Source organism: Zootoca vivipara, chromosome 3 (assembly GCF_965207765.1).
Source record: "Zootoca vivipara chromosome 3, rZooViv2.hap1.1, whole genome shotgun sequence".
NCBI classification, from domain to species: Eukaryota; Metazoa; Chordata; class Lepidosauria; order Squamata; family Lacertidae; genus Zootoca; species Zootoca vivipara.
This window is the reverse complement of record NC_142586.1, coordinates 29,352,216-29,365,372: the sequence shown is the minus strand read 5'-3', so window position 1 is coordinate 29,365,372 and position 13,157 is coordinate 29,352,216. Positions and strand designations below refer to the sequence as shown.

General features: G+C 48.1%; 1 protein-coding gene across 3 annotated transcripts; it reads right to left on the bottom strand.

The window, feature by feature from the left end:
- Positions 1-1,117: 1,117 nt before the first annotated feature.
- Positions 1,118-8,275, bottom strand: MYCN (MYCN proto-oncogene, bHLH transcription factor). 3 transcript variants are annotated; one of them, XM_035109819.3, is made up of 3 exons: positions 7,599-8,275; positions 5,041-5,960; positions 1,118-2,639 (listed from the first exon to the last, which is right to left on the bottom strand). In XM_035109819.3, exons 2-3 carry the CDS (start codon positions 5,855-5,857, stop codon positions 2,041-2,043), a joined length of 1,416 nt encoding a protein of 471 aa, XP_034965710.1. In that variant the 5' UTR covers positions 5,858-5,960; positions 7,599-8,275; the 3' UTR covers positions 1,118-2,040. The 3 variants fall into 3 exon arrangements, with proteins under 3 accessions (XP_034965710.1, XP_034965712.1, XP_088521869.1); XM_035109821.3 differs by lacking the exon at positions 7,599-8,275 and adding an exon at positions 6,184-6,518; XM_088665743.1 differs by lacking the exon at positions 7,599-8,275 and adding an exon at positions 6,087-6,185.
- Between the last annotated feature and the right edge of the window lie 4,882 nt (positions 8,276-13,157).

The following is a 13,157-nucleotide window of genomic DNA, read 5'->3' as shown; positions in this document are numbered from 1 at the left end:
TCGGAAGTTGAGTGGAAGGAATCCATTCCGGAAGTCCTTTCGACTTCGAAAACATTCGGAAACCAAAGCGCAGCTTCTGATTGGCTGCAGGAAGCTCCTGCAACCAATCAGAAGCCCCGTCGGATGTTTGGGTTCCAAAGAACATTTGCAAACTGGAACACTCACTTCCAAGTTTGTGGAGTTCAGGATCCAAGGCAAGACACTATTTCTATTGCTTTAGTTGATGGGGGGCAACTGTCCCACCTTGGCTACGCCCATGCTATGCTCCCAAGTAAGGAGACTGCCACCATGTGCTGGCTTCCTTAGGAGTAATCCCTACCGAAGTCAATAGGTTAGCTATTGTAATTTCTTTTGTTATATTCCAATGTACATTTCGGAATCAGAATTGGCACTAAAAAGGCTGACTAGAATAGCAATCCTAAATGCAGGAAGTCAAGGTCTGAAATCCCTATTGGCTAATCAGAGAATGGTCATAGGCAAAATATGATCCCGATAAACACAGTTCCTGATGATTTTTAATTCTAAAGACCACAGTCTCACCTGATGAAGATCTACATTGAACTCATTACCCCATGCCTGATCCAACCTCATATACCGGGCCTGGTCCAACATCTAACTGTTTCCCAAACTTCTAGTTACAGGTAGGTAGCCGTGTTGGTCTGAGTCGAAGCAAAATAAAAAAATTCCTTCAGTAGCACCTTAAAGACCAACAAAGTTTTTATTTTGGAATGAGCTTTCGTGTGCATGCACACTTATCTGAAGAAGTGTGCATGCACACGAAAGCTCATACCAAAATAAAAACTTAGTTGGTCTTTAAGGTGCTACTGAAGGAATTTTTTTATTTTGTTTCCCAAACTTGAGTCTCCATCTGTTTTTGGACTACAGCTCCCATCATCCCTAGCTAACAAAGTCAGGGATGATGGGAATTGTAGTCCAAAAACCGATGGGAGACTCAAGTTTGGGAAGCACTGAATTCTAACTGAAGTTTGCTCAGCAAGCAATTTATTACAGGGCAATACTAAGTTGTATTACATGTTTTGCAGGCACATTATTTTCTATCAATGAAACAGATGGAAATAATGTAGAGAAATGTCTGTAAAAAGCAGCAAGTATAACACATCATTTAACTGCTATTTATTTTCATAAACATGAGGTATTTCAAAGTGCTATAAAGATGCAGCACTAAATGTACATCGTTGGAAGAAATTAAACACAGAACTTTGCAATTACCCAGTTCTATGCAACAAACATTAACAAATACATTAACTGGAAGAAACAGGCTAGGAAAAAAGGCATATATAGTAAATTTTCTTTACAAAAGTTTTCTTAGTTCAAAAAAGTGATAAAGTAATATCTACTCAAAACTTTCCACAACCATTTTCATACGAAAATATAAGTATCAAATTTTAGTTATGTATCAGCGTCATACTAAAGTATACAGGCAGTGTAAGAATTAGTACAGTACATAACAGAGATTAACAATATATTTGCATACAAAAACATGCTCCTCAAACATTGAGGTATTACAGTACTTAGGTATGAACTTCCAGTCTAATATTGGTAGCAAAAAGTCACCTCTCATAACCCAAGACATGTACAAAAGGCAAGTGTGGGTGTGTATTTTATTTACAGAGGTGTGGCTTGTTCCCCACTCTCTCCCCGCCTCCCCCCCCCCGCCCCAGGGTACAAAATGGTTTTGCCCCATAACACCTGGTAGAACAGAAGCACCATTTAAAAAGGAATGAATATTTCCAAACTCAACTGGATGTCATAAGCAGATCCAAAGGCTCACAACGTTTATAAAGAACGTATACAGTTCTAAGAGGAAATACAAAAGGCATCCCCCATCACGGTTTGGCAGTCTCTTCCAATTCGGAGACTGGATTGAAAGTAAAACCAACATTCTTAACGTCAAAAAACATAACTCTCTTTAAGGAATCAAAAATGTGCAAAGTGGCAGTGGCTGTCCAGATCAGACAAAAAACAAAAAAACCAACGCTGTTACTTTTTTTTTAATATCTCTTTTTTGTTTTTTTGTTCTTAGCAAGTCTGCATGTGCTCCAATTTTTTCATCAGCTGCTGTTGTCTGACTTGCAGTTTTTCCTTTTCTAGCAACAGCTTGTGCTCCTCGGCGTGCAGCGAATGAACGTACTCGGTGGCTTTTTTCAAGATGACGACTTTTGCCGCTTTCTCGTTTTTCGCCAGTTCCGGCACATGGTCCCTTAGCGTGAGGAAACTCGACCTCAGGTCGTTGCGCCGCTGGCGCTCCAAGATGTTGTGGTTACGCCGGCGCTCGCTGTCTTCCGAATCGGAGCTTCGAGGACTGGAGCTCTTGGCCTTATGTTGGGTCATGGCTTTGACGGGACGGGGAAGCTCAGTTTTTAGCTTTTTCTGGGGCGGCACCTCCTCGCTTTCGATGTAAGGCGAAGGCGCGGCGTAATTATGCTGCTGGTGAATAGGAGCACAGCGCTTTAGGATGACTTCGTTTGGCTGAGTTCTCACGGAGGCAAAAGAGGTGGTGTTTTTGGGGCGCATCGCAATCGTGAGGGTGGTCACAGCCTTGTAGGATGAGGACCGCCTCTTTTCCACGGTGACCACGTCAATTTCCTCGTCCTCCTCCTCTTCTTCGTCATCTTCATCTTTTAACGCATCGGGGAGAGAGAGAAGAAATAGGGAGATGTTACCATCTCAGGAAAGCACACCAGAAGGCCCTCAAGCATTTAGCATTAATTAGCATATATGTGTGCTAAACGAAAGCAATTCCCAGGGCAAATGCCCACGTATAAATATTTAAGCAACGCAAAAGAGGCAGTGAAACAGCATTTAAAGGTAAAAGAGAAAGGACTTTGTATACACGCGCCTTGGAGGCTACAAGCTATTCTATATAGTTCTGCAGGTCTGGTAATCAAGATGTAGCTGTAGATTGGCATGAAGCACTGGATTTCGAGCTGTGCAGGAAAGCAAATAAATTTGCAACCCAAATAATCATAGGGGGATGAAAATAAACCTGGAAACGAAATACCCTAATTTGCATTTTAAGCTACCAGTCTGTGCTCTAAATTGCATGGACAATACAAGCAGGCACACAATGCACATTAAATGTGTATATATATATACACACACACACGTCTTGCTTGACTGAAAAGGTACTGGGAAACCAAACAATTGCTGGATTTGTTCTAACAGGGAATGCAGAGCTCTTCCAGTTGGTAGCCAAAGTTGTGGTTTACTGCCAGGAAGACAGCTGTTGGGAGGAAATGCTCCTTCACTCAAAGCTGTCAAGATGCAGACATGAAGGGAGCAGCGAGTGTTTTGAAACAGGAGGCTGTTCCTCAACTTTATGATTCTGGTCATAGGGATACTCTCATTTACATACGGGAAGCTGTGTTTATTACTCTCCCCTGTCTCCCACCAGGAGTGTAGGTGTTTCACTTAACTTACAGCTCAGCGTTTTGTATTTCCGCCCCGCTAAAACACCTGCTAAATTGCTGCACGATGAGGGAAAGCGTGAATTTTTGATGCCTCGTTTGCAAAATAAACAATCCACGCCCAGCACAAAAGAGCAAATCGCTCTTGTGTTTTCACAATATGCAGTTGCATGCAAAACTTATATACAGTATATATGGCAGCAGAAATGGAACCAGGTGCAAAACAAGAGTGATGTTTAGCATAAATGTGTTGTAGGCTTGCAGATTTATTTATTTTTTTAAAAAATGAATTTCTTTCATCCATCCATCACCAGCACCGCAAAGTTTGTGTGTAAAGTAGGAGGAACCCATACAACTGTCTGGAACAGAGTCCCCAAAGGAAACTTTTTGGCAAGTACCCTGCCACCTACTGGCTATGCTTTGTAATGTTTCTAACAGGGAAGCAATTAAACTCACCTACCAGTTTGTAAAGCCAGGGGGTTGCTCTAGATTATTATGTTATTAATATTTTTATTTTAAAAAAAATGCAAGCGGACTACATTCTGCAAGCATTTTCTCCAGATGAAACAAACACAGCCCTGTGAATCCTGTCTTTGCAGAGCTCCTGGCATAAAGATCAGCAGCATTAACCCTCCCAGAATTCCACAGGAGTCAAATGGCTTCTCTCCTTCCTGGTGTCTCCCACCTCCCACCTCGGCTTTAAACCTCTTTCCACCTTATTGCTTTGTAGTAGAAGGTTCACCTGGAGATCAGGCCACCTTGGGCGTACCTCAAGTTGGTGAAGATAACGCCAAGGTTGCAGGTTCAATCCAGCTGCATATTCCTGCATTGCAGGGAAGAACCACAAGGTTCCTCCCAACTCTAGAATTCTGTGAGTAACTTTCACTCAGTCTTACTATTACTGAGACATGACCTATATAGGAATAAAGATCTGCAACCTTAGGTTTGGTGTGTAAAGGGGAAAAAAAGGGGTAAGCCTTAGCTCTGATTTGGATGCAGGAAGGAACAAGGTTACAGCCTGAGAGACAAAAAACAAACAAAAACAAAACAAAACCCCAAACAACCAGAGGAGATCATTTCCTTGTCCTCTAGATCAGTGTTTCCCAACCTTGTGCCTCCAGCTGTTTTCGGACTACAATTCCCATCATTCCTGACCGCTGGTCTTGCTAGCTAGGGATGATGGGAGTTGTAGTCCCAAAACATCTGGAGGCACAAGGTTGGGAAACACTGCTCTAGATCCGTAGGTCAAGAGGCAGCTCTGTCCAAACGCACCAGCCTAATGGAGATGCACTGGGATCATTCAACAGCATTGGTGATCATCCACCCAGCTTCCTATCGATTCACAGAATCCTAACCCTGAGGACCATCTAATCCAACCCCCTGCAATGCAGCTGTCCCATCCGGGGATTGAACCTGCAACCTTAGGAGTTACCAGCACCCTGCTCTAACCAACTGAGCTATGCAGGCATAGCTGTTGCCACTCTGTCTGGTAGAGAGCAAGGCAGCTGTGCTACTGTGTTGGCTTGCTGCGAGGGGCAGGGAGAGAGAGCGTTGCAACTCGAACCGCCCCCCTCCCAATGGATGCATGCCGGGAAGCCATGTGGTTATTTACCGGAATCGCTGAGCGTGTCATCGCCAGAGCTGCTGCCGGTCCGGCTGTCACTGGCTGCGCTTGGGTGGCAGCCGCTGTGCTGAGCAGGAGCTGCCACCCCTGGAACCGCCTCGCTGCCAAGGTTCACCCGGATCCCAGCCGCTGCAGCAGGAGCTGCCGGCTCCCTCTTGGTCATCGGGAAGGGGAAAACCACGGCTGGATCCACGCACTCCGATACAGAGTTGTTGAGCTGCGCCTGGCTGCTGCTGCCATTGTTCCCAGAGCTGCTGGCGACGGCGGTGGTGGTTGCAGCAGCGGCGGCAGCAGAGAGGGCTGTAGACCCAGCTGCGGCAGGCGCGACAGCTGTTCCTCCTTTGCTCTGCGGCTTCTCGTTGGCCGCTGCCCTCTCCAGCTTCTCGCTGGCGGAAAAGCCGCTCCACATGCAGTCCTGGATAATGATGGCGTTCAGGTTGCTGTTCTCCCCCAGGCCGGTCTCGAAGGAGTCCCCTCCGTCGTCACCGCCGCCCCACAGGTCCGCTTCCGGGGGCAACAGCAGCAATTCCGAAGCCCAGTCCAGAGGGTCGCCGGTTCGGAACCCCCCTAGAGTCCCCGCCCCGCCCCAACTTGAAACGGGGGCTCCCCCGGGGGGGTTTTCTTGCAGACCTGCCGGGCTGGGGGACAAGGGAGGTGTTGGCAGTAGCTCAAACTTTTTCCAGATGTCCTCTCCCGGGGGAGCAGAGTCAGGACCGCACAAATAAAAATCATCTTCGTCCGGGTAGAAGCAAGGCTGCAGGGAGTCGAATTCGAGGTCTGGGTTTTTACTGACCATCCCTGGCATCTCTGCGTACTTTCCTTCCGAGAAGAAATCTTGTGTTTTGTTTTTCCCCACTTGGTGTGAAAGGAGGTGCCCCCCCCACCGCCTTTCTAGGCAGGATCACAGACTAAGCAGGAGAGAATTGGGAGAAAGACAAACAAAAACAAATTACTTTTTTATAATATATAAATAAATCAGAAACACACACCTATCCTGTGATACAATCCCACAGAAACAAAAGCTCTCCACCCACATTTCAAAGCGAGCATCGTGTAGTTAGCATTCAAAAAACAGCAGCAGCAGCAACAGAGCCACACACATTCAGCAACAGTTCCTGGGGTTTCTTCTACCTTCTGTAGGGAAACAGCAGGAAAATCTTAGCAGGGCTATATGAATGTACAAGGCTTGTCTTCAACTGCATGCTGTCTCTCAAGTCTGCTCCTTGGGGCGCACCCCCCTTCAATCCGGGGAGGAAATGTTCACAGATGCAGAGAGAAATTCATCCAGCACGGGGGGGGGGGGGGAAGAGAACCCACCCACCCTCTGGATATTCGAGCAAAGTAAGAGGAAGTTTCTGCCCTCTTTTGTCATCTGCAGGCTATGCAGAGAGAGGGAAAAGGAGAACGACGGATGTTGGGGGGGGGCGTGGAGGAGGAGAGGGAGGGAGGGGAGAGGCGCTCGGCGCTACTTTGCAAATTGCCATTCCGTTCACTCCCAAGCGCGCTTCCATAAACCCACACGCAGAGAGGGGAGTAGGAAGGCGAAATAGGAAGTCTCCCAAAGCAGCAGCAGTATTATGCAACAGAATGAAATTCATTCATACACACCAACACACACGCACCAGGAAAGCCTCTCAATATAGGCGACAGGAAGTTTTTTGCGCCACACTGATTGTGGGCAGGCAGGGTGGTTGGCAGGCAGATTTCAACACGGACAACACAGGTACCGAAGCGCACCTCTCCATCCTGCGCGCAAAAAGCAGGATCGCGATAGCCCAGGCATGTAAAAGTCTGCAATAGGTTTCCACCAAAGGGAAAAAAAAAAAACCCGTCCATGTTGCATGGACGTCGCGGGCACCGGGTATATTAAAGGAAAGCAGGGGAGGGAGGAGAGGAAAGCGGGGGAGGTTTTCTTTTTTTTGCTGAAATGAAGCCCGGGATCAATAGCAATAATAACTGCTCGGAACGGAAAAGCTTTCTTTCCCGACCGGAGCTCGCCAAAGCAACCCACACCGCGGATAAGAATCCATCCCAGCTGCTGCTCTCGCCTGCCCCGCCCCCCTGATCGCTCCCACTATTGTACACGAGAGATCGCCACTATTATTATTATTATTATTATTATTATTTCACCTCCACCCAAGGCTTGCTAAATTTCCTCGCGCGGAACGCAGCAAAGGCACAAAACGCGCGCAAGCTCCTCGCGCAGCCACATCAACAGTTTTAAGCGCGCGGTGGGAGGGCGGGGGGGGGGCGCGCGGAAATAAATAAAAATAAACCGCAGCATGGTTGGCTTGCAATGAATGAGGGAAACAACAAACAACAACAACAACACGCATAGACAACGCGCCAGCGATCAGGAGCCACTAGGTATCTATCCTTCCAAACAAAAAACACAAAAAAGCCACAACACACCCAACAGCACCCCACCTCTCCAAATTGAGGATGGGCTGCATCGGTTAAGACAGATTTTATTTCTTCTATCCCCCCCCCCCCAACCGGCTCTTTTTGCATATACCCGCGCGCGCGCGCACCCGGGCACTTCTTACCTGCTGGATGGCGGTGGCTGCTGCACGGAAAATGGGTGGGTGCGCTGGGGGGCGAGGGAGAGAGGACTGGGGGGTGGGAGGCGCGCGAGTTAAGCCCGAGGATGTCCTTGCACTTTCCAGAGCACCAGCAAGCCCGGTCGACCCCCCCACCCTCCAGCCGTGTTTAAGCCTCCGCATCCACCCTTGCTTGCAGACAGATGACTGTCACTGAGTGGGCTTTGAAGCTCTTGTATGTTATTAACTACCAAAAAAAAAAAAATCCTGACACACCCGGGGAGGGAGAGAGAGGGAGAGATCCAGCCTTAACCCCACCCCCCTGATTTCCATAAAAGCAGGGGAGGTGCTAGGCATTTGGCGCCAAAATCCCCTCTGCTGCTGCTTCTTTTCTTCTCTTTGCAAAGCGGCGGCAGGAGAGGCGCTTGCAAAAGAAATGCAAAGCCGCCGACGCGCACTCCCGCTGGGTTTTGCTCCGCCGCCTGATCGTGGGTGGGTCGCGCACTTTGCAAAGGACAGGAGGCGTCTCTCTCCCCCCCCCCCCCCGCACCACCAGTTGGCAATGCCAACCGATCTGGTGGAGCTAGGTGCAAGTTTACTCGGGTACAAACCTCGCAGGGGGCAGCTCCTTATTGAGTAGATAAACGCCGTGCATGACAAGCACCCGCCTCCTTCCCGATGTCATTCTGCCCTCCCCCCGCCGCCGCCAATGTATTTTTTTTTTTTTGCACAAGATTTTTATTTTATTTTGCAAAGCTTCCGTTCAGGCGAAAGATTTTGCAGCAGAAGGAAGCAGGGAGAGGGAGGTGGTGGTTGGGAAACACGATAATTGCCTAGGTTTTGTCTCAGGCTTTGTTGCAAGTATTCATTGACCTGGGATTGCGTAGGACGGGGGAAAGAGGGAAGCCGCAGCTTCTTCGTCCTTAAACGGACAAGTGCCTGCGGAAGAGGTTTACCCTGGGGCTGCTGAGGGTAAAACAAAGCACGCACACACACACACGCACACACACACCCAAATTCCCCGAGCCTCTCCAGTTGTGTACATCCGTCTTTCGCCCCCCTCCTTGGCTTCCAACATTGTATATAAATCCTGCACAACGGTTGCAGGACAGAGCAGCTTCGCTCTGCAAAAGGCGACCCCTCGCGGATGCAGAAAGAGAAGCAAGCATTCTGAACAATATCCCAGCGCAGGCAAACGTATTACACGTATGACCTCACCCAAGCTAGGTAAACATTGCGCGAGCAAGAGGTCCCGTTCTCCTTTTGTTGTTTAATTTTCGTTCATTTATTTAGATTATTTACAACCCGCTTTCCGAATGGAATTCGCCAAAAGGGCACGCGCGTCTGTACACGGAGACAAACAGTTAAAAGTGCAATAAAATCAAATGGCAAGATAAGAGAGGAAGAGGCAAATTGGAAGCACATGACATTAGAAACTACTGCTTCAAAAGAGAACACTCACCTAAGGTTACAATCCTGCAGACGCTTATTTGGGAGTTAAGCCCCACTGAAATAAGGAGTCTCCTTATTTGCCCTATATAGGGTTGCCATATAACCTCTTTTTTCCGGCATATGTCAAGGGTAGAGTCGTCATAGCGATCCATAGTAAAAAGCAGAAGTCAGCCAACGTCTCCTCTTTTTTGCTCTTCAAAATGTGGCAATCCTAATAGAATTCTGCGGTACCAAAAGAAAGAATGAAATCCTGTAGTGGAAAGTGAATTCGCTAACGGGTCGGGGGCAAGACACACAAAAAAGTATGCCACACATAGGTGCCAACTCTATGGGGCCCTGGTTCTTTTTGCACCCCCAATGACATTTTAGCTCCCCCCCCAATATATTTTCTGCAAGTTGGCTCCTCCCCTTGGGCAGCCACCTCCTGCCCCCCCAGCCGATCACCACCCTCTTTCCCCAGCTTTCCCCCCAGCTTTTGGCACCATTTCTGAACACATCTGAGCTGGGGCAGCTGGGGAGAGGCAGGCCGGCCGGCCAGTAGGAGAGGCCAATGGCCAGGTTTGGGGTGGGGTAGCTGAGCAACCCGAAACTTATTGCATTTGGGCGAGGAGAAAGAGGCTAGTGGGTGGGGGAGAAGGGGAGGGGGGCAATATTTTCTTCCAGTTGGCGTCTATGCTGCCCAAATTTTAGGTGCAGATTTTAGGTGCGTGGGAAGGAGTATGTGGCAAATTGTCTCCCTTAGGTATTCTGAGCCCAGACAGTACGATGCTTCAATGGTAAAATCCAGGCAACTCGAATTCAGCCCCAAAACAAATTGGCAACGAGGGGAGCTCAAGAAAAATAAGTGCTACATGCTCCCTAGATGTAATGCTGAAATTGTTGCATGTTGAGCAGGTTGCAGGTTCCAAACAGCCTCCAAGGGCAGCCCCTCGTGTAATGCTTTACAGTAGTCCAGCTGGAAGATTTATTGGGCACACACTGGTCTTAATACCTCAGAAAAGGCATAGCTGCCTAATGAACAGAAGTTGGCCGCCCCGGATGAGGCTTAGGTCCAGAAACTTCTGTTTGCTGGATCTTTGAACTTTCAGCTCTAGTTGAAAACATCCCTCTTTTTTTGTTTTGCTGAAGCCATGCAGAAAATCTGGCATTGGTGGTGTGAGACTTGACAGGTGCTCCCGTCTGTTGTATGGCTTTTGTGTTGCGTCGCACAAATGGTAAGAACATGATGTGGGTAGGCTGATGGCTTCATTAACTTCTGTACATTTGCCTGTTCCCCAGTTTTTTCAAGCGAGTGAGTCAGACCGAATGCTTGCGGTAATCAAATTTGGCTCTCATACTTCTTTATCCTTGGTTTCTGCCTTGCTTGGTACCGTAAACCCCCCCCCCAAAAAAATCACATCAATGCTACGACCTCGAATGTACATGGGAGTTTGTTTCACTGACAGCCACCTGCAGCTTTGGATGTGTTTCTTTTACTTACACACCCAAGTTTTCTTTGTGGATCAGAAGGGAAATTTTCAGTCTCCCGGTCGCATGCTGAATTGATTTCTGTTCCTGCCTCCTCCCCTTTGTTGAACACACAACCTCTCCTTAATGATGGGTTCTCTAGGTACAATTGTCAAAACCATTATGTAATTGGAGTAACTCACTCCATGCGTCCTGGCTTCCCAGCACAGCACAGAAATGGCCCGTCGAAACCATCTGCGTCCTGATTACAAAGGACTTGAGTTTGAACGCTCGCCGGCTTCAGCAAAGCGATTCGGGAGAAGGGCTTCTGCGGAGTTTGGGATTCAGGTATTACAATTTGCTCTCGAAGTGCCTGTCATCTGATGCATATTGAGAGTGCAAAAGTAGTAGTAGTAGTAATACTAATATTAATTCTCCTTCATCTGCAAAAAAAGTTATTTCCTGTTATCACAATGGGTGGTACGTATGCAGGCAAGGAGAAGTTGCACATTGTGACGACTTCGAGAAGTTGTCGTATCCGTCTTGAGTGTTCGGAGTTTCCCCCCAGGGAAAACCAAGCCACCCAACATCAGGAACAGAAGAGAAGTCCTAATACATTTCCTGGAGGTATTTAAGCAGACGATGTAAGTGTCAAGGAGGCTGTTCTAAACTCAGCATAGTATTCTCTCCCATAGGAGTGAATAACATCCGTTCACATGGGATCAGCGTTCGAAACTGACCCCATTGTTCTAGGCGCGCTTTGCAATGGAGAATTTCATTAACGTGAGTAGTTTCTGAGCTCTGGGCGCCTAAGGTTTCAGATTGAAACGTCCATTGCTGCAATGAAAGGAGGACCTTTTTCTGCCTCCCCACTTCCAGCCACTCTCTGAGGACCGGAGAAGAGACCCTCATAAGAATATTAGGGGCGGGTGGGCAGGGGAAGCATGGCTTTGTTATTTCCAGTCTTCAGATGAGGACTAGGCGATGTGAAAAATGAACATAAGATTTTAGCTGCAGTTCATTCATTTTCAGCTTTGTATTCGTGTTATAAAAACAAACAAACACATATTCCGTTGCGGCGCCCATAACCGAGGTTTAAGGTGCCATTTAGCTCCTAGCGTTCGTATCTCAGTTTCTAACACTGCACGGGATGCCATTGCAATGAGGCCTAATGTTGCTTTATTCCCCCCTGGCCATTAAGCATCAACCTTCTTCACGTCTATCTTATCTTACTCCTTCACCTGCGTAGTCCCACCTTGGTTCCAAGTGACACAACATCCTGAGCTAAGCTTTGCCTAAACTGGGAGTTGGGTTCAGAGAGCCACCTCTGAACCGTCACCATCCCAAACTCCATGCCAATCAACAGGAGAGGAGGATGTTCCTAGGCATGTGCAGAATACACATATTTTCTGCTGCTCCAGAGGGTAGGACCTGAACCAATGGATTCAAATTTCAAGAAAGGAGATTCTGACTAAAACATTTGGAAGAACTTTGTGTCGGTGAGAACTGTTCAACAATGGAACGGTCTCCTTCTGGGGTGGGGTGGGGTGGACTCTCGTTGGTTGAAGGTTTCTTTAACAGAAGTTGGACGGTCGTCTGTCAGGGATTTTTTAGCCGTGTTTCATTTATTCCAGGGGCTGGACTAGTCGGCTTTTGGGGGGGTCTCTTCCAACTCAACAATTCTATGCAGAATTTTGTGGGGTGCTCTCCCCAGGGAGGTTCATCTGGCGCCAGTGGCGGAGCAAGGTGGAGGCGGCCTGCCCTGGGTGTCATCCCTGAGGAGGGGATGACATTCGGTGTGCCGCCTGCCTGCGACTCCCAAGCTGTCGGGGGAAGGGGAGAGCTGCGCAGCTTTGCCGGCGGCATTCCCCCTTCGTTTTGACAGCTTGGGGAGTCACAGGAAGGTGGCACGGCGAATGTCCACCATCGGCAGCTCACTCCGCCCCTGTGGGCGGCTTGCTCCGCCCCCGGCTGCAGGGCGTGCGCACCACTCCATGCACCCTGGGAGGGCACCCTCTGCGCCCCACCTCCCTCGGGAGCACGCCCACCCTGGGCAGTGCAAGTACATGCTCCGCAGCTGTCTGGCGCCTTCATTATGTTGGTTTGTTCTTATTTTTATTACGTATTTTGCATTTTTTATATTGTAATTTTATGTTGTCAAATGCCTTGAGATCTACAGGTGTAGGGCAGTATAACAACAATAACAACAGGCTTTATAGAGACAAGTAGAGTCTGCAACAAAATGTTGCAGTGTGGCCATTCCAGCCTCTTCTCGCCTCATCCCAGGTTTCAACCCCCCCACCTTCAAACGTTGGCATGCTGTAGCCACTGAGGACCAAGCACACACCTACCTAAAAAAAACAAACACCTACAATCCAGTGCTGCTCTGGTATTGAGAGTGGTGTGTTAAGAAACAACACATCAGGATTGTCCCCCCCCCCAATCAACCCTGCCTTTTTAAATGTCCAGATTGGATATGCATGGGTTAGACCAGTGGTACAGACTAACCCTGAGCAAATCACCATGGTCTCTCATTGGTAGCAGATGACATGTGCAGAGCAGTGCAATTCCCCCACACTTCATTGAGATGATTCCCATTCTTTCAAATGAGAGGGTGATGAAGTAAATTTCTCTAGCAGGTGTCCCTAGAATTTGCCTTATTTCACA